We start from the raw sequence: 23,680 nt of genomic DNA, 5'->3' as shown, positions 1-23,680 counted from the left end.
GATCAAATATGGAAAAATGGAAGTATATGTTTATGCTATGTATTGAGCTATTTTTGCCGCAGAAAAAAAAATTATTGAGCTATTTTCGTTTTTTGCTCAAACATATACAAAATTTTATTTGTTATTCTTGATATGTAACGAAACATACGTTTGAGAAAAATGCCGCATAGCTGCCATTGTCTTGATCATTTGTCACCAATTGGCTGTAACACCATCTCACCGGCTGCCACATTCCTGCCATTGATTGTCTTGCTAATATAAACAACTTATATTACTTAAATATATACATTCAAACTTCTGAAAATTTTGTTACAATGTAACTGTTAATGCAGCCGATGCATGACCAATTGTTACGCCTTAATTTTCTCTATTGTTCGTTAATCTATTGTTCGTTAAGCTAGATGATCTTCACACTTAAAATCAATTGGTGATTAGTGGAGTGGCTCATCCACCTTATATATTACTAAAGATCCATTCCAACTACCGATGTGGGACCTTTGTCCCTAATACGCTCCCTCGAGATGATTGTTCTCTGAGCGTCAATCTCGGAATGTTCGGGTAAAGATCGATGGGCCAACTTTGAGGCAGATCGATGAGGATCGGGTTGGACTGCATGGATCAGACTCTAATACCATATTAAGTTAGATGAGCTTCACACTTAAAACAAACTGATGATTAGTAGAGTGGTTCATCCACCTTATATATTATTAATCATCCATTCTAACTACCGATGTGAGACATTTGTCCATAACAATATTATGGACAACAAAATTTAGTTTCAAGCATACTATGTGGGACCACAACGTGTGGTAATATATAAGGTGGTTATGTCAACTATAAGCCATTACTGAAATGAAAACATGTATACGCAGTGCAGCAAATGAATTCTTTTCTTCTTTTCAACTACTTCACTCACTAGGTCATATAACCGGCCGTATGTAATTTAGTTGATGTAGATTAAAATCCGTCGTTCAATATAAAGTAACAATGGATAACAATATATATCATAAAAGAAAACATGTATACGCACTGCACCTTAAATATATTTTAAATAGTAATAGTATGCTTGAAACAAAATTTAAAATTGTGTCCTTGATGCTAGGACTTTTCAAGAGTCCCTAACCAAATGTTGTAGTGTAAAAGATTGTCGAACCAATCCTAAGTGATTCTAAAGCAAAGGAAATGCAAGACCATGCTTAATCTAAGTGCAATCAGAATTTCAATGATGATATGAACTAGAACTATGCTAAAGTGCAATAAAGAAACAAGCTTTCAATCAATCTTGGACAATAGGACTCATGGGGCTAGGCATTTGACTTTAAGTGATTAAGATCCAATCTAAGGATGGCAAACTTTCAATCAATAACTTCCTTAAGTCTAGAACACTGAAATAAACAAACTCTATGGTCAAGAAGAATGTTCATTTGCTTTAATCAACTAGACATCAAAGGTCTTTGAGCCTAAAAGATCTAAGAAATCATTGGGGATGAGTCTATTAACTATCTAAACTCCCTTAACACAATGGTCTTTGTGTAAGGTAAGTTTAGAGCAAGCTCTACTTGGTTCAGACATTTCATCAAACACCTTGTGGGTGGGAAATGTCTAGAGCTCTAGAATAAAGATGCCAACTTTAATCTAGCATTAAGAGAAGTAGACAAGCAAGGAAACAAGAGATCTAACACTAAACACCCTTAGATCTTCACTTAATCACCCTAATCACCCTAGCCCATGAATCCAAAAGGTAACTACTCACTAATAGACATGAATAACCCAAAACCCATGGATGGTTGAAGGTTAATCATGCTTAGTGGTCAAGATTGATCAATAATCACAAGAGATAAAGATGAAAAGAAGCTCAAGATTAAGTCTTTCACCAAAATAGCTAATGTGATTACAATGAAAACAAGATATGATAACCTTTAGGTCTAAAATGTATTTATACTAGGCTAAAACTCGAACCGGGTCAACCCAACAACCCTGGGCCGACCCAAATAGAAGCTGGATAAAGTCTGTTTTAAACTTCGGCCGCAGCCTCCTTAAGCCCGCGAAGACAGCCCGCGAAATTCATGTCCAGGCCGCGCCCCTCTGCTTCCTGCGATGACGGCCCGCGAAACTCTCTGTCGAACTCGTCGAGTTCTCGTCGCGGCCTGCTTTAGCCCGCGGTGGTTGCCTGCGGTCGTGGTCGCGGCCTGCCTTAGCCCGCGGTGGTTGCCTGCTACCGCACCATTACCCACCATTTGGACGTTTCATGACTTCTTAAGCTCCAAAATCTGATTAGTACTTCTCCAAACCTGAAAACACATAAACACCATGCAATGCAACCTAGACAAACCTAAATACTAACTTAAATAATCAAAATGAATGCAAAATGGATGGTTAAAACCATGAAATACACAAGACATCAGTCCTTAGAAGGATTTTCCATATTATATATGTTTGCCAAACTAGATGTTTTGACTCTTGGATTTAACCAATATGTAATTTATAACTTTTTAATATCAAGAGGAAAAGGAAAATCTAAGGACGGGGTAAATCCATGAATCACGATCCACTCAGCGTAAAAGCTAGAGTCAAAGATATTCTTTTTGCAACATGATGAATGTATACACTTTATATATGTTTAACGTGTCATAATTGCGATTCGTTATTCATCTACTACTACTATTTTATTATAATATACTCATAAAAGAAGTACGTATATATGTTATATTATTGAGAAGTAATAAATGCAATTTATTAAAATTAATTAATCAATACAGATCAACAATCCTTAGTTTTTCATTAAGAAAAACAATCCTTAGAGCATCATTAACCCTAGCACTCTATTAGGGATGCTTAATCAATTTTTTAGTAATAAATGAATGCTAAGCACTTAATCTAAGAAACCTCTAAATTGTTGTCCTCCAATGCAAATATCTTATCTAGAGATCTTTGAAAAAAATTAAACATTGAGACACAACATCTTAAGCACACTCAACAAGAATACAAGTAAGACCATCGTAATCATGACAAGAGACATATCATAGAGAGTAGAAGTATTTTAAGACACAAAACATTAAAATAAGAAGTGGATACCTTGTTGATCATGAACAAGACCAAGCAACAAGAACGGCTTGAACAAGACCAACTCTTCAAGAGGCTGGCTCTGCATTAAAAAAAAACAAACAAATAATACTAAGCATCACTTGTATCATCAAGTGAAAGTTAATCTACTAGTTAGAGAAGGATCTTACGGTTTCGTTGTATATACGAAGCCTAGCTTTCACAACCTCTTCAGTATGCTGATTGCAGGCTTCCCATTCTCACCCTTTAGGTTAATGTGCGCGACGTTGAAACCTTTGCTGCATTCTCCTCCCAAGGCATTTGTCAACCAAAACTTCCTCAGGTAGCTTCAAATTCACAACTAGGCTGATGTCAGTTACATCTCCCAGCATTTCCTGAAGCAAAAAGACAGCATTAAACATTAATTAATCATCAAAATTGATTAATACGTGTGAAGCCACTGAGTTTACTACTTACAGCTTGTCTCATGGTTCGAGGAAAGCCATAAAGAATGAAACCTGATTCACCTTTGGCTTCACCAGCCTCAAGTCTCTTTGATAATAGGTTTACTATGATCTCATCCGAGACAAGCTTTCCTTGGTTTACAATCTCTGATAGCTGCATCAAGTAACAAACAACGAGCTCAGAACCATTACAAGAGACTCTACATCTCATAAAAGATTACAAATAACAACAAAAACATAGCTTATGTTTCATTGGTAAGCAAGAAGAGAGAGCCGCTGATTCTAGTTCATGAGAACTGTTGTCAACGTTAAGAAAAGAAACCAAATTTGCTAAAAGAACTTAACTTTCAGATTGATTGAATCCATAAACAGAACATTGAAGAGTTGAACACATATATTGAAAAAGGAAAGACAAAAGTGACTAAACCTGTCGGGAGAAAGGGCCCAACGAAGCAAGCTCCTCGTGGACGAGATCTCCAGTGGCGATGTGAGGAACACCGAGAAGGGTCAACAGTCTGCTAGCTAGGTGCCTTTTCTCTGTTTCGACTTGGAACAGAGATCCAAACGGAGGTCCGATCATTGGAGAGACAGAGCCGGTAGAAAGGAAGAGAGGAAGAGACGAAGAGACTTCCGACTTTTTTTTCAACGCGTGTGCTCGACACGACACGTGTTCTCTAAGCATCTGCTATTCCACCGCTTAATTAAGCACCGTGGCTTAGTTTAATACATTATTTTCTTTTTCTTTTTAATTCGAAAATCACTAAGCACCCCCCTAAGCTACTGCGTTAATGATGCTCTTAGTTTTGGAACTTTTTTTTCCTTTACTATCAAATAATAGTTTCATTGGAATGATGTAAACCAACCATAAAATGTAGTGAATAGCTATTTCATGATATATCTTTTGCTGATTTTTTTCGTGTAGCTCATATTACCACCATCAACTTCGTACTCTATTTTAATTTCGGAAGGAAATCATACGTGAGACTTGACCAGCCATCTTGAAATATATAAAATAATTTGGTGGAAGACTGTCGAAAGAAATTCAAAACTTAGAAATAACTTTCGGTTATTCAGGAGGGAAGAGACTCTTTTAGTCCAAATCCTCAGCTTCAATGGATCTACCCAGCAGCTTCTCTTCTTTCAACTCTTAATTTTCAATATAGTGCAAAAACGAATTATAACTCTCAAATGATTCCCCCAATGACACTATAAGATTATGATATTTTTCAAGAGCATCCTAACCAACTTGAGTTGCTACCTTTTTCCTTTTATAGTCACCAACATTGTTTGTTTTCGGATTTAGGAAGTTTTGACAAGAAAAAAAAGACTCTTGTCAAACTAGAATTTTGATATTAATAGTCTAAATAAAACTTCTTTTTGAATTTACTTTGAAAGTATCATAGCAGCCAGCATTGGTTCGAGGTTTATCCATCTTTACCTTACTTTAAGAGACTGAGATGACAAGTCCTCCCTGCAAGGAAGCTGCACTGAGGGTTCTTGGATTTGATTCTAAATAAAAGCTATAAACTATTTCAAAGCTTCTTGCTGCACAAGTAACTGATTATCTACATTTGAAAACAACTCTCTAATAACGACCAGCCGACAATACTGAAGGAATCTATACCTGTAAACTGTCCTAACAAGTCAACTGTTCAATTACTTCTCGTACCATCTTAAAGATTAACCATTTTATAGAAAGAACTAATTCCATTTTGAAAGGTAAATGACAAAGCTCACCTAACAGTCTAGCAACTGAACACACTTCATCTTCCTCTACAACACCCCCTGGAAGCAGAGAGACAGACAATTGCAATATATCTGATCCCATAAAACATTGAGCCAAGGCAACAAAGCAACCGTGATCAAGAAGGAAGCCTGCAGCCTTTGCTTCCACCCACGAGTATCTGGAGGTAGCCCTGAGCAAAGACGTTAACTTAAAGAGATTACAGTTACATATCTCTAGATCACTGAACTACAAACAAATCAATTGTATATATCTTCTTTACCTGTCAAAACCACAATGTATATCTTCTTTACCTGTCACTCTGGTTAGCCATTAAGGCAATACGTGACATATGCTGAAGCTTCTTCAAAATTATCTGAAACAAACAATTATAAAGAAAAACAATTTAAGATTAAAATTATAATATCTGTTACGAAGTAGATGTGCAATGTGATTTGAAGGCATAGCAAAAAGTTTGTGAAATACAAACTTACAACTTAATTAAAAATAGAGAGAAAAAGAAAATCCAACATAGATAAAGAGCTTTTGGTACTCAGAGGTTGAGAGGTAGAGCAGACAAAATATGACAGTGAAGCTTACGTGGAGGAGGAGGATCCAGCGTCATGATAGCTTCGGACCACACAATGTTTCCTATAATCTGGCATGTCTCCTTGTGTCTCACCAAAGAGACCTCTGCACACCAAATCTCTAACTTATTAGGAGCAAGCACGTCCCAGAAGATCAACATGTTGTTACCAGAGTTGCTCAGTTTGTGCCCGGGAAGTTTTTCGTCGAGTTCTGTTATCTCCAATCCCGCCTCTAGCATCAGCGGTTTGTTTGCCTCCCAGTTATCCCCCATCCGTCCACCATAGTTGACGAGCTTGGAGGCAGCGAGAGTTTCCCTGAGAGACTCCAAGCCCATCACCTCTCTCCACTCCACCGCCTTGGTTTCGGGCCTCTCCCATTCATCTGCCTCGCACCACAATACCCGCCCATCTAATCCACTGCAATACACGACATTGTCTATCACATGCCAACACTTATTAACTGCGAAGGCTTCCTTATCCTTACTCATTTTGTTCCATCTGCTTTCACTTGGTGTGTAGGATACACATTCCCATGTGTCATTCAAAGCAACCAACTTGTCCTGGTTTATCACTATGGTTTCGAACATTCCGCGAGGACTACAATGATGCGGGGGCATGGGCAGGGCATCCCAAGTCTGCTTCTCCGGGTCGAAAACCTCTCCCCACCTGCTGGACTCACGATCATCACACCCTCCCAACACATATATCTTCCCGTCCACCACACCAGCCGCAGCTGAATATCGAGCCACCCCCATGGAGGGGAGAGTGCTCCACGTGTTAGATCGACCATCAAGGAACATGACACTGGACGAGCCTCTCCGGAATCTCCTTCCACCCATGACGTAGATCCCGCAACCATGAGCCACCATAGAAGATGCTTCGTGAGGCTGGTTAAAGTAACCAAGGTCCACGTGTGAGCTCGGCAATCTAGACGCCACTGGGACTAGCCGCCGATCACGGGGTTTTAGGGAGAGGGTGAACCATCGTGGATCTAGATCTGGAGGGATGCGTAAGCATAGGTAGATGAGGTTTTCTGTGCAGCCCATAAGAGATCGGTAGTTGTACAACTCAGGCGTCAACAATAGAGAACGATGTCGCTTCGAGACGAGAGATAAGGAATCGTGTTCCGATCTCGAAACACGGGCCAAGCAACTTAGAACCATCTCTTCCGGCAACAAAGGTATCCCCGCCGAGGAAGAAGACAGCTTCCGTTTCTTCCTATGTGATGATGCCTCTTCCTCCTCGCCGCCGTAGCATCCACTCATCATCATCATCATCTTCAGAGTCAACAAGTCTTGTTTCGGATTTTGTTTATAGAGCGAGCTCTCACCCTCGATTTATATACACGAGTAGGTTGCTTCCTTCCTTTTTTCTTTACAAATATTTTCCTTATTTTGGCTTTCCATATTTTTTATTAAATATTTTATTTTTCTTTTATATTCCCTTTCCAAATATGTTTAGTATTTCCTCACTTAGTTTACGTGTTTCCAATTTCTAAATAAAAGCTACATAACTATTACAAAGCTTCTTGCTTCACAAGTAACCGATGACCTAAATTTTGAAAACAATTCTAAAGGTATATATATACTTGCAAACTGTCATAACAAGTAACAAGTCAAGTGTTCAGTTACTTCTCCTCGTACCATCTAAAGATTAACCACTTTTATCTTATTGGCCCCTTACCAAAAATAGAAATAACTAATTCCATTTTGAAAGTAAAATAACAAAGTTTGTTTGAATGTTTGGATTAGTCAAACCATATATGCACATTGTGTTGTTTGGGGTCATACTATATCAGATTCACTTGTTAGATCGCAGTAGAGACTTCGAGATTCTAGAACCTTCTGCATTGCGTGTCTGCATCTGTAGTGAAACCAATCATTGACGAAAGATAAGATTCAGAGAGATTCACCTTAATAAAGTGAGAGAGAAAAATAGACGTTTAGAGTTTTTTACCTCCAAGGAAGATGATCAAGAAACATTGATGGAGAAACCATAATTTCTTTGAAGCTCTCTCTGTTTGCAACATAAGCTTTGTAGCCATCTGGAACATCACAGATCGGCCATCCTCGCCATATAGGGACGCTCATGTTGTTTCCTTCGTGTACAATATGGATGACTGAACCAGGCAAGAACATCTCCGGAGCTTCCTCATCATCATCATCATAATTTGCTCTTGTTGGGCCTGTTTCCATAAACTGAGAGACAGGGCTATCTGTTGAGGCCTCCATCTCGTGGAAAGGATTAATGAACTCTTCTTCTTGTTTTTGCAGGCTTTCTTGTGATTCGTCAGCTTACAAAAACAAAAAGACAAGAAGAAGAAGCATATCTTTCTTGATGTAGAAACTATAAGTTAAAGAGTTATCATCAGAGTTAGAGATAAACGCTGTTACCACCAATAACTATTGATGGTATTGCTTCTCCTGTAGTTTGCTCTTCCACATCGTTCTGTCTGTGCCGTTTGCTAGCAGACAAGAACCGGCGTGCGAGTCTGAAAATGAGTGCTGTATCAGCTTTAGGATCTTGAGACAGTACTTTGATTGCTGCTACTTGGAGTCGGCGGATTGATCCGTACGAGAGCCGTGATGAGAATTCATTATCCAATACAATGCTGTTTGAGGATTAATATTAGTGAGTCAGTCTGAACTAATTAAAGTCATAAAAAGATTCAATAAAAAAAAGTTTCTAACCTAGTAACAAATTCAGAACATGACTCTGCTACATCTTGATCTACACATGGGAGAGGTCCATAGGCATATACATATAGGTTAGGGAATCTGCAACGTAGCTATATATGCGCCAAAAAAAGTCAGACATAAGAGATGAGTTAAGGCAATGTAATTAATGTAATATTTTGTGAAGTGAAAACATACTCGGATTCCTAGTAAAGAGGCGATAGCACCTCCTAAGGAATGCCCAACGATGCGAATGCTGTAGCCAGCACACTCGCATCCATCACCAATTAACGAGGACAGGAAGCCAGTAGATCCTGACTCTGCATTCTCCATTTGTAATAAAATAGATTAGAGAAAGCTTGTGTGACAAGTTATGAACATTTAAGTTACAGTTATATAAGCCTAACTCTTACCTCCAGGGTCTCCTTCTATTTGCCTAAATAGATCTCTTGCAGCTTCTACTATTCCCGAATGCCCGTAGTGTTTACGAGAAGAATCCATAACGTGAATGCGACTAACATAAACACACATGAAAGGGCACAAGGGGAGAATCATTACACTGCTATGTGACTTGAAACATCAGAGAAAATAGAGACTGACTTTGTTAGGCCGTCCAAGTCTTGAGGAGTTAGTGAACAAGCACGACCTAAACCATCAGTTATGAGGTCTTCAGCCGTCTCAGTTCCTCTGACAGCGATTACAACACATCTCAGATAATGTAACACTACAACAAAATATGTCGCCTTACACTTCTCCTGCAATACACAAAATAAATGAGAAAATATTCTGATGCATTGAAAGCCACAAGATATATGAATCTCATCTTCACTATTGGTGTAAGAACATAGGATTTAAAGGGAACAAACTTACACTACAAATCCGACCTCGACGAAGAACATGAGCAGGAAAGTCAATGAACTTAAGGAAGGCAGCTGCATGACCTCGCCACCAATTATCACCATCAAGTTTAGGCCTCCTGCAAAAGAAAACTTCTTAACATTAGTATCATTACAAATATTTATATATCAACATCAGACAAATTAGTAAAAAAAAAAAACTTATAAAAACGAGCTAACCAGGTATAATAATATAGTACCATTTACGGCTCCAAGGTGTTAAGATCCCTTGCCTACAGATCCATGTGCATAAAAACAAGGCAGGGTTTCTCCCAACATCTAGCAGTGGCCCCTAACACAATGCCACCACACACGCAGGTTAAGAATGATCTAATCATCTAAAGAAGAGATTTGGAGCATGTGTTGTTCAAAAAATACAGTATAAGCAGCTTCTGCAAATTTATGAAACGTAGCAGCCTCCTGAAGATGAAACGCTGGAGCTTGCATACAGTCCTCATATGAATCTTCAGGAAACTGGCTATTATTCTGCAACAGAGCAAGGCCTGAGAAGTAAACAGAAGACTGGATAAGGTTTACAGAGAAAACTCAACACCAGTCAAGGCTTATTAGAGTTTTCTTAACCTGCCAAAAACTCCAAGTGGCCAGTGCCTGATGCCCTATACGAAACAAGATCACCTAACAGTCTTGCAACTGAACACACTTCATCTTCCTCGATAACACCCCTGGAAAGCAGACAGACAGACAATTCAATTTTTGCCAAGAGTCTGAACAAGTAAAAGCTTTGCTATAGACAAAGTTTTCAGAAACGTACATATACTCACGACGTCCAAGACAGCACAAAACTTCACGAATCCCATGGTCAAACACCTCCTGGTAATGAGCTTTCCATGCATCATCTTGAGTTGCATAGAAAGACCTCCATTGCAATATATCTGACCCCGTGAAGCATTGAGCCAACGCAACAAAGCAAACCGTGATCAAGAAGGAAACCTGCAGCCTTTGCTTCCACCCACGTGTGTCTGGAGGTAACCCTGAGCAAAAGAAAGTTAACTAAAGAGATTCTTAAGCACGTAAAAAAAAGTGCATAGATAACTACAGTTACATAAACTTTGTTGTGTCTTTTGAAGTTTTTTACCTAAAACGCAATGTCTTGGCATGCCATCAGGGGAAACAAAGGTGGAGACACGGAACATAAGGAAAGTTGCAGCAAGGAATTGCATTAGAGTTATTACCATTGCAAACCGAGTCCACCAAAGCCATGTCTTATACTTCATCTGCAGATAATGAGCCTTTAGATTTCACATGACATTCAAAGACTTTTGATTTTTTTTTTTTTTATAAAACGGCACCTTTCTTTCGAGGCTGATCTGAGTAGGAGAATCCATGATGGTGATGGCCATGAGCTCCTGTGTAGTGGCGACCTTAACCATGGCGGCTAGTTTGACGCATGCGGCTAAACAGACGGCGTAGAGGGGGAATAGCTGTGAGGAGCTGTCGCAGTTTGAGGTGGAGACGAGAGTCAGAACACAGCCTGAGACGATGACGGCCAAATTGGCAAAGCCGAGAACCAATATCGTTCTCCTAACTCTCTTCAACCTCGAAATCATCATTTGATTGTTTGGTTTTTGTATTTCCCCCTGGCTGATGATGTTTAGGTCAATGTCTCTACGGGCATGAAAGCACGAAGAGACATCTCTCCGAGACAAACAGACAAAAAAAAAACAATTTGATCTTTTGCTGACAGACACATCTGGAAACCAATGTCCGTACGAAATATAAATAAATAAACTAATGACAGACAATTTGATCTTTTGTTTTCAGATATGTTTTGTATTCAAAACTATGGTTACGTTATCCCCACGTTACATGATGAAGATTGAGTTGGTACGTTACGATGAGAGAAGAAAAAAACATTTAAGATAACTATTTTTTTTTGGATATATATAGAAAGAAAGTTAGAATCTGAAACAGTGCAAAGACTCTGTCATGTCCCCAAAAAAACAAGGTAAAAGGATTTGATTCTGTTTCTAAAAGAAAATAAAAAAAAAGTAAAGCAGCAGTTGTTTTGGAATTCTAGAGAGAGGCCTTTTTGAGGTGCATGAAGAGGAGCGAGATGGATCTTTTTCAACGAGAACCTCGTACAAGTTGCTCAACAACCTGCAAACAAAGGAAAAAAACAGTTTAAGAAAGAAAAACAAAGTCCTTAAATGTTCAAAGCTCTAGATCATTTGTTTGGATGATCCTATGGAAACTACATTTCATGACAAGTTGCTTGAGTCTATCTATTTCCGAGAGATGCTAGCTTAGGTAACCACAAAGGGGACGCAAAGGAGTTAAAACCAGTTACTATCTTTGCACAGGGATGTTGTTGTTCAAGAACAAATCCCTAAGCTCTGAAAAGCAAAAAGGAAGGGAGACAAGGGAAGTTTCTGTCTAAGGATTGCTTACCATGAGAGGATACTGTATCATCCACCCAACAAAAGGAATCTGAGAAAGGAACATCTTTACCGTCGACCAAAATCCACTGCAAATTATACAAACATGTGACGTTAGTTAGTTAGTTAACAGGCCGAAACTTTTAGCAAGAAGCTGAGTAAACTAGTGACTAATTAGTGATTCAGAAACGGATTGTCATTAGGCAAATCATAAATCATTTCTAAATTGCAAAAGATCCTTGTGGCATACCCGAATAGGACGATGCAACCATACATCTCAAGGATAATGCCGATTATTGGCCAACGTACAAATATAAGAAAGAGTCCTAGCACGAAACACACTGTGCCCTGCAGCAACAAGGAACCACCCCAAAAAGAAAAATTGATGTCATCAAGAGAAACTGTTGAGCAGTAAGTTCTTCTATGTATGTACCTTCAAGTTGTTAACGTTGGTAAATAGTCTCCAAGTTGACTGCCAACCAAGTAAAAGGCCAACACCTATCAACCAAAACAACTGACACAAAGCCAAATGAGATTCATTCAAATGTCGGAATGGCTCCAAAAGAAAAGAAAAAAAGCTTGGAAATACAGAATGGGGGAAATTCATTCTCACGTTTCCAAGAGCGAGCAAACCTCTGTCAAAGTACAAGATGACACCAAGAAACGAAAAGGATAAACCAAAGCCAATGAGGCCTAACCCAACTTCTGCAACAAGAAGAAGAAGAAGAAGAAGGAACTTCAAATCAGTAAAGAGTTTTCAAGTTTTTTTTGCATTCTACAAGTGACTCAAATCACAACTAAGAGGATATATAATCTTAAGCTAAAGTATTTACTCTTTTGCTCAGTTAGTTCATACGCCATCTTGGTAACTCCACTCTGAGATCTGTTTTGCCAGAGCGAAAAAGTTACGAATAAACATCATAAGCTTGGACAAATTACTTGCAACAGAAGAAGAAGAAGAAGCTACTAACACGATGTTAGTAACAGAAAGTCACATGCATAACATTCTGAAACAATTGACTAAACATAAACTGACATGTGGTTCTCATACATATATCTCAAAAAGCAGAGGAGACAGAACAGCTACAAAAGCTTCAAACTTTTTCAGTGTACTGATCCTTAAATTTGATTAATCTAAACCCTTAAAAAGCTAATAAATCATAGGACAGTGAAGCTTGGTTTCGACCTTATCAATCAAGGATCGAAATTTGCCAATGAAGCAAGAGAATTTACAGCAAAAGCAAGTGTTGAATCTCGGAAATTTCAATCCTTCAAGCTCGATTCTCGAATTCGAAACACAAGAGGGAAAGAGAGAAGAAGGAGATTTACCAAAGTGAGTGGGCGAATGCAAAGAGAAGCGAGGCGATTCTTTTTGACAACTTCCGACGACAAAACAACCACGACGACGACGACCGCTTCTTTTACAATATGCTGCTTCTTATTAAATTTTATTTTATTTATACCCCTAATTTTTTTTTCTTTTTCGGAATTACCTCCATGATTTCTCATAAGATTAAAATTTGTTTACGTGAGATGTCTGTAACGCCCCGATCCGTCCACGGCTAATGGGCTACCCATGCCCGTTCTCTCGGCCCGTGGGTCTCATCTTATCCGACGGTCGGTCGTTAATTTTCTAAGGTTCCAAATCATTATTTACTGACCCTGCAATCACCACATGACCTTTCCCCGTGCTTTGGCCTCACTCACACGCTATCGCGAATCACTTCCCGATAGGTCACCCATTCTTCCATTACTCCAGCTCAAGCACGCTTAACTCTGGAGTTCTTTCAGGATGTGCTCTGGAAAATGTAAGTCAACTTTGGTGACATAGGTAGCCAAATCAATTCTCTTAAACCTTTTCACATATCACAACTCGGGATGTTACAATTTCTTTCTTTGTTCAGAGCCAATAGCCAATATTTGTTTAACATTTTTTGTCATGAGGAACACACAAAAGGTCTTAGTACTATTGCTGGAAGAGTTAATATATGAGAGCATTGCAATAAAAACGAGCTATCTTCTTTATTATGAGGCAATAAACAAACGAATAATCTCCCAGGAAGGGGATTTGATTGTGTTGCATGTGCTGCAAGATTGGAATATTTCAAAATGTAGAAGACTACCCCTTAAAATTATAAAGTAATAAAGTACTGGAAAAATGAAATTTAGAAGTTTAACAAGATTGGAAAGGAATATTCCAATCCGAGGCTTCAAACTTAGAGAACTATTTAAACAAACATAACATCAACAAGAAAACTTAATTAAGAGAGCTGGTCGTAGAAAATGGAAGGATTGATGAAGATAGGACCAGTAGGGAAGCATGATGCTAAAAGCACAACACTTGTTAGTTGGGACGAAGGATTAAGTCACAATGGCATCCTCACTCAGATCTTTCTATCTCATGGTGTCGGAGGTATCATGTCTATTCAGTTCCAGTCCGTGATAGACGGAAAGTTTGTTTTATCCGACTGTCACGGTCCATGTTTGGGCAACATGTTTGACGTAGTAAGTCTGATTTTCACTCTTCTTTTTCTCCATTCACAATTTTTATATTACAGACTAAAACGCTAAGAACATGCATGATCATTCAACCAATATGAAACATCTTGGATAAGAAAAATTTATTTCATAAACCTTTTACAAAACAAACAAATAATTATCGTGAAACTTGATTGTTTTTAGCTATTAATTGATACTAGATCCCAAGAGACACATAATAAGTTTTTTTTTGTGAAGTAGAAAAGACTGGTAGAATAGAAAGATTAGTACGAGTATATTTAACAGCTTGATCCATACTCATGATTATAAGTTTATAACTCAAACATGTGATTTTGGACCCAGCAGATAGAGCTGACCTATCCACACGAGTACATAACTGGAATAAGTGGAGAGTATTACAAATACGAAGGTAGCAATCCTCACATAAGGTCTCTCAAATTCACTACCAACACTAGTGAATACGGTCCTTTTGGTACCTCCGTTTCCGGCTACGAAAAATTCTCGTTTAAACTCGGGAGATCTCCTCAGTTTGGCGGTTTCCATGGGACTTATGATGCATCCGGACTACAGTTAATCGGTTTTTACCTCCGGCCTAAGACAGTTCAACCCAAAATCGCTAAAAGCAATGCAGAAGAACTGGAGTCAAAGATTGTCTTGGGCTAATAATATTTTTTTTTTACTGAATGTTCATTATGAACTAACAATGATCAAAATTATACACGAATACAAATGTCGCTATAAATAAACTAATTAATTAATTAATGTATTAACGATGTTTAAATGGGCCGTTAAATTTTAGCCCCGAAACTACTTTTTATTAATACTAATAATAGTTTACATCTAATGAGATTAGGAATTGAAAACCCTATATATTTAAAAAAGAACGATCAGCTTCTTGCGTGAAAGATCAGCCGTAAACCCTTAGAAGTTAGAAGAACCGATGACGACGTTTGCGATGCTTCCTAATGATATGGTACTAAACTGCCTAGCCAGAATTTCTAGATTGTATTACCCAACTATATCCATTGTTTCCAAAAGATTCCGCTCTCTCCTTGCTTCAATAGAACTTTATCAAACTCGAGATCTCTTGTGCCGCACAGAGACTTGTCTTTATGTATGCTTAGAACTCCCTACTTATTATCGCCGTCATTGGTTCACTCTTTGCGGGAGGTCAAATAGTTCTAAGAAAGTATTGGTTCCGATTACCTCTCCCAATTCTCCTTCTATGTACCAGTCGGATTTTGCAAGGGTTGGTTCTAAAATTTATGCTATTGGCGGGAATGTAGACAGTGATAATGCATCTCCACGTGTCATGGTCATGGACTGTCGTTCTCACACTTGGAGCGATGCCCCAAGCATGTTGGTCGCACGCGAGACCCCTTCTGTTTGCGTCCTTGATGGAAAAATATATGTAATGGGAGGCTGCAAGAATCTTGATGCAACTAACTGGATGGAGGTATTCGATACAAAGACTCAAACTTGGGAGTTTGTGCCGTCGAGTCTAGACGAGAAATTCTGCAGCCGTTTCAGGTATCAAAGCTTTGCACATGATGGAAATGTCTACATGAACCCTATTGGGACATCTGACGTTTACAAGATGACAAACAAAGGAAGATGGAGAGCGGGAGACTTAGCTTTGGCTCAAGGATGGATTTGCTTATCACCTTATTGTGTGATAGAAAACGTATTGTATAGTTATCTCTACGGGAGGATTAGATGGTACGACTTCCAGAAAAAATGTTGGAAAGAATTGGAGGGTCTGGAAAATTTGTTTAGTTTCCCTCGTAAAGCTACTAAATTGGCGGATTATGGTGGAAAGTTGGCGCTTTTGTGGGATGACAATGCGTGTGGACAGTCTGGTCCTCCATACATTGATGCAAGGACACTCGATGAGTGCCAACCCAATACAAATATTTTTTGTGCGGAAATTGCGCTTGAAAAACGCCAAGGAGGGACGATTTGGGGGACACTTGAGTGTTTTGATGTTGTTTCTACAACCAATGAACCGTATATAGTAGGGCATGTTGTTGCTGCTACACTCTGAAGAACATGAGTCACGACCATTTGAAACGTTAAATCATTCACCGGAATATATATATATATATATATATATATATATATATATATATATATATTACGTCACTCTTTTGTTTTCAGTTAGTTCTATGCTTCTTTTGCTGTCATGTCACTTGGTTATAAGTTTTCAAAACCTTTGGTATTAATAAAGACAGATAACACATTCATTTTGTACATATTGGAAAGTGGGAATGTTTGCCTATGTGTCAACTCTCGGTGATTCTATTTCCTCCATCCGTTTCAGAAATATCCATACTATAGAAAAAAATATTGTTTCAAAAATATATATTTTTATTTTTAATGTATTATTTAATAAAAAATTGTAAACTCCAAAAAATTTAGCAGTGTTTATTTAATTTCTATTGGTTAAAACTTATGGAAAATTGTTATTCACAAAAAAACAATGCATTTATAATCAAAATTTAAAGTATTTTTTAATATATATGTGAAAAAATCTAAAATATTTATTCTTTTGAAACAGAGAGAATATTAATCAATTAAATTATTATTTTTAGTTTTATATCTTTACAAAATTAATTATATCATTTAAAGCTAAAATTTCAGCTAAATACAAAATAATTGATGTAAACAACTTTTTTATTGTATTGGATTTACAAAGAGAAAAGCGATATTTGTATATTTCCAAGAACTGGCTCGTACCGTAGAGACACAAATAGTATAATAGTTAAATTTTGATCATTATATGTTTGATTAACCTTGTAACCGAAACTTACCGGCAAAGAGGGATGCCACAAGAATCAGAATCATCATCACAGACACAAGCGTGAAGCTGAAAAAGCTGCCACATGACTTTTTCTTGTGGTTCACCGACCAATAGAAATTGTTATTTTAAATCTAGTATCTTTTAATTAAGGAAACAAAAATAAGTTGACAAATTATATTATGCTTTTAAAATAAAAAAAAAGATTAAATAAATAAAAATAACAATAGTTCTCAATAAAGATTATTTTAAAAAATATTTATTTATAAGATTTGAAGTTTAGTGTTTAAGATTTATAGTTTAAAATTTATCCAAATGTTTAGTGTTTTTCCAAGGGTTAGGGTTTATCCAAGGGTTTAGGGTTTACCCAAGGGTTTAGAGTTTAGGATTAGAGTTTAGGGTTTAGTGTTTTGTTGACAACATGTTTAGTGTTTTTCCAAGGGTTTATGGTTTACCCAAGGGTTTAGGGTTTAGGATTAGAGTTTAGTATTAGAGTTTAGGGTTTAGTGTTTTGTTGACAACATTAATTTTTTTTAATTCGTTTTTGTATACTATTTTTATTTAGTTTCAAATTTTATTTTTTAAAAATAATATAATTTAACAAATTATTTGTTTCCTTAATTAAAAGATACTGAATCTAAAATGACAAGTTTCTATTGGTTGGTGAACCTAAAGGTTCAACCCAAGAATAACTCCTGCCACATCCGTTTGCAAAGAAGCCCTAGACTTGCATCCCAAGAAATGTCGAAGCGCAGCTTCAACTCCTTTACAAAACCGGAACTCACTCACACGCGGTTTGCCTTCCTTTGATAAGCGGTTTATCACTTGGCCCATCGTCACGCAACCTTCTCTCTGTATATGTGCACAAGTTTCTACTGTTTCTTTTGGCACAAGGCAGCGTGATGAGCTGGAGGAAGGTTTCTAAAATTTAAGGTATTTTTTAATATATGTGAAAAAATCTAAAATATTTATTCTTTTGAAACGAAGAGAATATTAATCAATTAACTTATTTTTTTAGTTTTATATATTTACAAAATCAATTATATCATTTAAAGCTAAAATTTCAGTTAAATACAAAATAATTGATGTAAACAATTTTTTTATTGTATTGGATTTACAAAGAGAAAAGCGATATTTGTATATTTCCAAGAACTGGCTCGTACGTATTCGTAGAGACAAAAATAGTGAAATAGTTTTAAATTTTGATAATTATATGTTTGATTAAACAAAATATGTATGAAAAACATGATCTCTCATTTTTTCCGTATAAATAAAATTATTAAAAATGTCTAAAAGTGTGTTTTTAATATTCAAAATCTCATAAGTTGTAATGGATATTATTTTGTTATTTTTTAATGTTTATTATACAACCAATATTTTTACAAATTAAGTTTAATTAAAATGATTAATTTTAACCCATGCAAACTATATTGAAATACATGGACTTTTTCGAAACCAAAAATAAAGCAATTTTGTATAAAAATATAAGCTATAAAATGTAATATATTTGTTTTTATAAAATAATTTTCGTGCCACATCACACGGTTTCCTTATCTAATACTAATAAAACTATTACATTAATATATGTTAGTTAATCACAAGCATTAAATTATTTTTGTCCCATAATATAAATGTTTACGTAGACGCGCGCGTACCGAACTTCGCAGTAATCATCAATAAATATAGAGTTGTTTGAAAAACACTCGCTTCGTCATCTTATTCTTGCTCCTGTCACCTTCATCTTTCTTGGTCATCTTCTTGCTCCGTCACCTTCATCTTGCTTCGTCGTCATCCATCATACAGAGATGGCAACGACAGAAAAAAGTAGTCCAAGAAAGAAGATTTCATGGGATCGTCTTATTCCCGACGAAATTATAAATCAATGCATCGCCAGAGTTCCACTTTCAAGCCATGGTGCCATGAGTTTAATATCCAAGCAAATCGGAAGCTTCATCAATGGCGGAGAGATATTCGGCACCAGATCCGGTCTTGGAATAAAAGAGACCAGGATACTTGTTGCCATTGGGTATAAAGAAGATGGTTCAGCTGCGGAATGGTATTCGTTGGTGAAGAAGTTTTGTAACGACGACTATGTCCTTCGCCCGGTTCCGTCGTTTCCACTCATTAACCGTAAAGAAGCTTTGGTTGCGGCTGGAAATAGGGTTTTCGTCCTTGGTCCGTCTGATATTTCCTCTGTGGAAGGTGGAACATACAACAAGAAGATCGTGTCCAAGACTAAAGCCGTACACTATGGGGATGAAGTAACTGCAGTGGTCGATGACAAGATTTACGTGTTTGGAGGATGTTCAAGCGAGGACTCTGCTCTGAGTTACCTTGAGATTCTTGACGTTAGCACAAACAAATTGGAAACTCTTCCCATACCTGAGCAAGACAGAGCGCTGATACCACGTTCTAACTCATGGAGAGTTGTTTGGAATGGGGTTGTTTACTTCATCAGAAGAGATGATGATTGTGTTGTTTTTGATCCAAAAACAAGGAAGCTGGAGAGGAAAGATGATGCATCGATGGGCGATAGAATGTATCTAACATCATGTGTCATAGACAACACAATCTACACTGTGGGATGGGAATGCGACATTGAGTACTTTGATCCAGAATGCAGAACGTGGAGAGCTGTAAAAGGCATTGAAAAGCTAGCAGAATTTGAACTGTTTAACACTTCACTCTTCAACTTCAACAACAGCAAGCTGATGGTATTTCACCAGCGGAGTCCGGAAGAGATTTGGTTTACGCTCATCAGCTTAGAGAAGCGAGGGATCGAAATGTGGGGAAGCGTTGACTCTTGCAACTGCGGTTTAAAGCTGGAAAAACCTGCAATTATTCGACAACTTCTAAGTCTTGAGATCTGAGGTGCGTAGGACATGGATCCTCCTAATTATTTTAGGCTTTTTTTTGTTTCTCTTGCTTCAAACAGAACGATATGCTCCGTTGGTTTCACTTTGTTAAATGTTCTTTAGTGAAACATCAATAATATCATTCATTTGCACACCATTTGTGCCTCTCTTCTATTGCTTCTTTTGTTGTCACTTGGTTATAAACTTGTCTAGCAAACTCCACAAAGAAACAATGTACCCATAATCCGAGAGAGAGAGAGAGCACCAAGGTTTGTGCAAGCGGCAAGAGCAGATACAGATACGTTCTGATGAAGAGCCGAGATACAGATACCTTCTCCAGCTTTGTCCTTCCTCTCCGGTTTAACCGGCAGAGAGGGACGTCACAAGAATCAGAATCATCATCACAGACACAAGCGTGAAGCTGAAAAAGCTGCCACATCCGTTTGCAAAGAAGCCCTAGACTTGCATCCCAAGAAATGTCGAAGCGCACCTTCAACTCCTTTACAAAACCGGAACTCACTCGCACGCGGTTTGCCTTCCTTTGATAAGCGGTTTATCACTTGGCCCAATCGTCACGCAAACCTTCTCTCTGTATATGTGCACAAGAGCTTCCACGGCTTCGTAAACTTCCAAATACGTTTTCTTCTCCTCCAGCTTAATCCTTCTCTCTCGTCTCTGTTTCTGCGCTACAACGGCTGCCTCGAGTTCTTGTTCGAGGAGAGGATCAAACCGTATCATCTCTTTCCACTCTTCTGTTGGAGATATAGATTCGAAGTCTTTGAGGATCATTGAAATACATAGAAAGCTGATCCTTGCGGCGTCAAAGCTTCGTGCTAGTTGGAGCACGTCGAGGACGTTCTCCTTGTTTACTCACCCTTACATTGTTCTTGAATCCTGGTTCACAACAGAACGTATGTGCCCATAACCCGAGAGAGAGAGAGAGAGAGAGAGAGAGAGAGAGAGAGAGAGAGAGCACCAAGGTTTGTGCAAGCGGCAAGAGCAACAACTGTAGCAACATAATCAGATTTGGTTTAGTTCGGTTTATCTTGGTTTGGTCGGTTCAAAAGCGATTAACCCTTCCAGTTTTCAGTTTACATAAGTCCCTCCAAATAAGGGGATGCATTGAGCAGTCAAATACTAACATGCATTGCCAACAATGAGCTGTTTTAAGACATTTTTCTGTCTCTCTGTCTACATATGTTATAGAGGATCATCAAAATCATAATAATTTGTTATCAGTATGGTTTGGTTCAGGTCAAAAAGCGATAAACACTTTTCCGGTTTTCTATTACATAAGTTTTCAAGTAAGGGGATGCATTTAGTAGCCAAGTAATAACAGCCATGTTTCTGTGTCTTTCTGTCTACTAAATATGTTACAGAGAATCATCAGAATGATAATAATTGGTTATCTTCTTAATGGCTTTAAGAGAAAGAAAGATCTTAGTAGGTTGTGACGAGTCTGAAGCGGTCATCTAAAGGGTGATTGAGACTTGACGTTCAATGCAGGAGATGGAGGAGTCTTCACTGACGCCCATATATCAGCTCCGTTGCTTTGAGCGACTCCTACAGTAGAATCCATTGGAAAAAGACACAATCCTCTGTTTCTCAGGCTGTACTGCTCCATCTCCACCTAGTTATAAAAGACAAGGTATTCAAGTTCCAAGTGACAGAATATAGTGAACCAAGTATAATGTGTTCAAGATTCAAGTTCGTGCTCACCTGCGTAGCAGGGGATATTGTTTGCAGATACGGAGCGCTTAGCACCTGTTCAAAAAAGAAGATGTTCATTCGGTAAAGATAAGAGAGCCATACTTGGTAATGGTATTGGACGGATGAAGAAAAGGATACAGACCTTGACTTGTTCGTGAAGAAACTCTATGTAGTGCATCGCGTCTAGAAGAACTGACGCAGTGTCGGTCTGTGGCATGGAGTCAAAAGTAGATTTAGAGAAAAGAGATGAAAACCCTTGATTTTTTATTATTTTTTTTGTCAGAGAAAGTTACCTTTCCGTAAGGGGAAACTATCTGTTGAAGAGCTGACATACTTCCAGCTTTGTCTTTCCTCTCCTGTTTAAACCATAAAAGAAAAACAAAGGTTCGCTAACACTGCACTCTTTTGGTCTTATAAGCCGAAAGATCAAAAGACTAACTTTTAAGCAATACCTTGGAACTGAAAGAGAGATCAGACTTATGGCGTTTGATGTTGTTTTTTTCGAGAGAGCAGACATCATTCCTCTTATTCTCCATCATCATTCCAGCGCTACTAGAAAAGTCCATCCCTTTGTCAATAAGAAAAGCAGAGGACAAACATGAAGAAAATGTGAGTATTCATCGACCCAAGAAACTATATAACACCAAGACAAAGATCTATGAATGAGGATCTTGTTTGGACCAACCAATGCATTGGGAGACAGGACATGGATTAGAATATTAAACCAAGACAAAGGTACAGATCCGTTGCTCAACGAAGTAGGCAAGGAGTTCTTATCAGAGGCTAAGACCTTTGAGTTCATATCAGCTTAAGCACAATTATTTTAAGGTTTCCTTAGCACAAAATATAAAGCTCATACAGAACATCTTATCCTAACTTGCTTAAATGATTTTCCGTACACTCATAAACTGATTAACTGACAATAACATCTTATATGCATGAATCACTTGCGTCCCTAACAAACAAGAGAAATTATTGAATTGGCTTAAAACTATAAGTTAACTTATTCCGTTACAATTAAAAACTCTAGGAGTGGAAGCTTCTAACACTATCAAAGAAGAGGAGAGAGAGAAGTAAACATAGCAACGGAAGAAAGAAACAGAGCAAAATAACTAAAGAAACAGAGCAAAAGAAGTAAAAAAACAGAGCAGAGTGAAAGAGAAAGAGAGAGAGGCTCACAAATTGGCAGAGGAAACTAAGAAAAAAGCTTCGTTCTTTAAGAAGAACACACCACACACTAACTTCTCTTCTTTTGTCAAAAGACTCAGAACCCTTTTGAGATAATTGCTTGTTTGTCCTTACAGCTTCTTGACAACACAACACCCGATAAGACACATCAAATGTTTCTATCTCTTTTGAGTTTTCTCAGTCTAAGAAACAAAACCCCAAACTGGTATTCAGTATATACATCAGTCTTTTCCTTCGTTAACGTCCTTCATGATCGTGCTGTAAAGCCTGTAACGCGAACTCAGGTCTCGATGAAGTTCTCAGGGCTGAGTGAAAATGGCGCGTCGTTTCTTTAGAAAAGGAGAGAGAAGAAGGAGAAACTGTGTCTGTGATTCTGTGAATGCTAAAACCAAACGAAAGCAATATAGAACAGAACTGCTTTTTATATGTCTTTTTCCCCTCGACATTTTTGTGGGCCAAGTAATGACATTTTGTCGGCAAATATAAACGTATTTATATTATATACTGGAGTACTAAGTTTTTTTTAGATTAGTAGCTAGTTTCAAACTTGTGGTGGTTTTATGGTTTATAATATCGTTGAGCTGGAATTATCAAAGCAAGTTAGTTAGGATGAAGACGTTGGATTGTATATGTTCAGTTTCACGCATAGGCCTTAAATTTAAATAATGTCCCATAAAATTTAAGTATACAATCGTATATTATTCGTGTACCTTATATAGACACCGCTCTCCAATGAAGTTTTTCCGAGGAAGTAGTTACATTATATAAATCAGATCTTCAACATTATCATCTACCACCTACCATTTGAAAAATTTGCAAACTATTTTTAGTGGTTGAAATTGTAACAG

The 23,680-nt window shown here is 37.7% G+C and overlaps 9 protein-coding genes and 1 pseudogene across 14 annotated transcripts in view; 4 read left to right on the top strand and 6 right to left on the bottom strand.

The window, feature by feature from the left end:
* The window catches only part of LOC130512783 (polygalacturonase-like), a 1,161-nt gene extending 743 nt beyond the window's left edge, over positions 1–418 (top strand). The window contains exon 2 of the mRNA XM_057011100.1: positions 398–418. Within this exon, the coding sequence (XP_056867080.1) occupies positions 398–418 (21 nt within the window). The remainder of the gene's footprint in view (positions 1–397) is intronic.
* A 2,815-nt stretch (positions 419–3,233) lies between these two features.
* Positions 3,234–4,313, bottom strand: LOC108840018 (adenylate kinase 1, chloroplastic-like). The gene is made up of 3 exons (XM_057002557.1): positions 3,934–4,313; positions 3,520–3,660; positions 3,234–3,437 (listed from the first exon to the last, which is right to left on the bottom strand). Exons 1-3 carry the CDS (start codon positions 4,186–4,188, stop codon positions 3,315–3,317), a joined length of 519 nt encoding a protein of 172 aa, XP_056858537.1. The 5' UTR covers positions 4,189–4,313; the 3' UTR covers positions 3,234–3,314.
* Positions 4,314–4,453: 140 nt separating this feature from the next.
* Positions 4,454–7,119, bottom strand: LOC108839135 (F-box/kelch-repeat protein At4g39560). Of its 4 annotated transcripts, none has more exons than XR_008942482.1 (3): positions 5,830–7,119; positions 5,244–5,605; positions 4,454–4,977 (listed from the first exon to the last, which is right to left on the bottom strand). XR_008942482.1 is itself a non-coding variant. In XM_057002550.1 (3 exons), exons 1-2 carry the CDS (start codon positions 7,091–7,093, stop codon positions 5,556–5,558), a joined length of 1,314 nt encoding a protein of 437 aa, XP_056858530.1. In that variant the 5' UTR covers positions 7,094–7,119; the 3' UTR covers positions 5,032–5,422; positions 5,513–5,555. The 4 variants fall into 4 exon arrangements, 3 of the variants coding, with proteins under 3 accessions (XP_056858530.1, XP_056858533.1, XP_056858529.1); XM_057002550.1 differs by lacking the exon at positions 4,454–4,977 and having other exon boundaries at positions 5,032–5,422; positions 5,513–5,605; XM_057002553.1 differs by lacking the exon at positions 4,454–4,977 and having other exon boundaries at positions 5,032–5,422; positions 5,544–5,605.
* A 444-nt stretch (positions 7,120–7,563) lies between these two features.
* LOC108857220 (uncharacterized) lies at positions 7,564–11,156 on the bottom strand. The gene is made up of 14 exons (XM_057002547.1): positions 10,698–11,156; positions 10,484–10,622; positions 10,160–10,379; positions 9,970–10,070; positions 9,766–9,890; positions 9,588–9,679; positions 9,362–9,467; positions 9,092–9,246; positions 8,905–9,005; positions 8,690–8,811; positions 8,507–8,604; positions 8,210–8,427; positions 7,773–8,109; positions 7,564–7,679 (listed from the first exon to the last, which is right to left on the bottom strand). Exons 1-14 carry the CDS (start codon positions 10,956–10,958, stop codon positions 7,601–7,603), a joined length of 2,154 nt encoding a protein of 717 aa, XP_056858527.1. The 5' UTR covers positions 10,959–11,156; the 3' UTR covers positions 7,564–7,600.
* Positions 11,157–11,261: 105 nt separating this feature from the next.
* Positions 11,262–13,204, bottom strand: LOC108852491 (vesicle transport protein GOT1). Of its 2 annotated transcripts, none has more exons than XM_018625999.2 (7): positions 13,113–13,204; positions 12,617–12,666; positions 12,397–12,488; positions 12,217–12,297; positions 12,034–12,131; positions 11,797–11,872; positions 11,262–11,505 (listed from the first exon to the last, which is right to left on the bottom strand). In XM_018625999.2, exons 2-7 carry the CDS (start codon positions 12,642–12,644, stop codon positions 11,473–11,475), a joined length of 408 nt encoding a protein of 135 aa, XP_018481501.1. In that variant the 5' UTR covers positions 12,645–12,666; positions 13,113–13,204; the 3' UTR covers positions 11,262–11,472. The 2 variants fall into 2 exon arrangements, with proteins under 2 accessions (XP_018481501.1, XP_018481505.1); XM_018626003.2 differs by lacking the exon at positions 13,113–13,204 and adding an exon at positions 12,970–13,075.
* An 848-nt stretch (positions 13,205–14,052) lies between these two features.
* Positions 14,053–15,048, top strand: LOC108852055 (protein RESTRICTED TEV MOVEMENT 1). Of its 2 annotated transcripts, none has more exons than XM_018625552.2 (2): positions 14,053–14,288; positions 14,628–15,048. In XM_018625552.2, exons 1-2 carry the CDS (start codon positions 14,067–14,069, stop codon positions 14,943–14,945), a joined length of 540 nt encoding a protein of 179 aa, XP_018481054.2. In that variant the 5' UTR covers positions 14,053–14,066; the 3' UTR covers positions 14,946–15,048. The 2 variants fall into 2 exon arrangements, with proteins under 2 accessions (XP_018481054.2, XP_018481047.2); XM_018625545.2 differs by having other exon boundaries at positions 14,625–15,048.
* Positions 15,049–15,191: 143 nt separating this feature from the next.
* Positions 15,192–16,372, top strand: LOC108842836 (F-box/kelch-repeat protein At4g23580-like). The gene has a single exon (XM_018615875.2). It carries the CDS (start codon positions 15,223–15,225, stop codon positions 16,324–16,326), a length of 1,104 nt encoding a protein of 367 aa, XP_018471377.1. The 5' UTR covers positions 15,192–15,222; the 3' UTR covers positions 16,327–16,372.
* A 2,512-nt stretch (positions 16,373–18,884) lies between these two features.
* Positions 18,885–19,949, top strand: LOC108842826 (F-box/kelch-repeat protein At4g38940-like). The gene has a single exon (XM_018615863.1). The coding sequence runs from the start codon at positions 18,885–18,887 to the stop codon at positions 19,947–19,949; it is 1,065 nt and encodes a 354-aa protein (XP_018471365.1).
* A 124-nt stretch (positions 19,950–20,073) lies between these two features.
* Positions 20,074–21,277, bottom strand: LOC130512750 (BTB/POZ and TAZ domain-containing protein 3-like; annotated as a pseudogene).
* Positions 21,135–23,225, bottom strand: LOC108842818 (transcription factor bHLH153-like). Its single transcript, XM_057002535.1, has 6 exons — positions 22,824–23,225; positions 22,097–22,212; positions 21,938–22,000; positions 21,787–21,852; positions 21,654–21,698; positions 21,135–21,564 (listed from the first exon to the last, which is right to left on the bottom strand). Exons 2-6 carry the CDS (start codon positions 22,208–22,210, stop codon positions 21,403–21,405), a joined length of 450 nt encoding a protein of 149 aa, XP_056858515.1. The 5' UTR covers positions 22,211–22,212; positions 22,824–23,225; the 3' UTR covers positions 21,135–21,402.
* Between the last annotated feature and the right edge of the window lie 455 nt (positions 23,226–23,680).

This window comes from Raphanus sativus, chromosome 1, assembly GCF_000801105.2.
Source record: "Raphanus sativus cultivar WK10039 chromosome 1, ASM80110v3, whole genome shotgun sequence".
Taxonomy (NCBI): domain Eukaryota; kingdom Viridiplantae; phylum Streptophyta; class Magnoliopsida; order Brassicales; family Brassicaceae; genus Raphanus; species Raphanus sativus.
The sequence above is the reverse complement of the archived record's forward strand: the minus strand, read 5'-3'. Positions and strand labels throughout refer to the sequence as shown.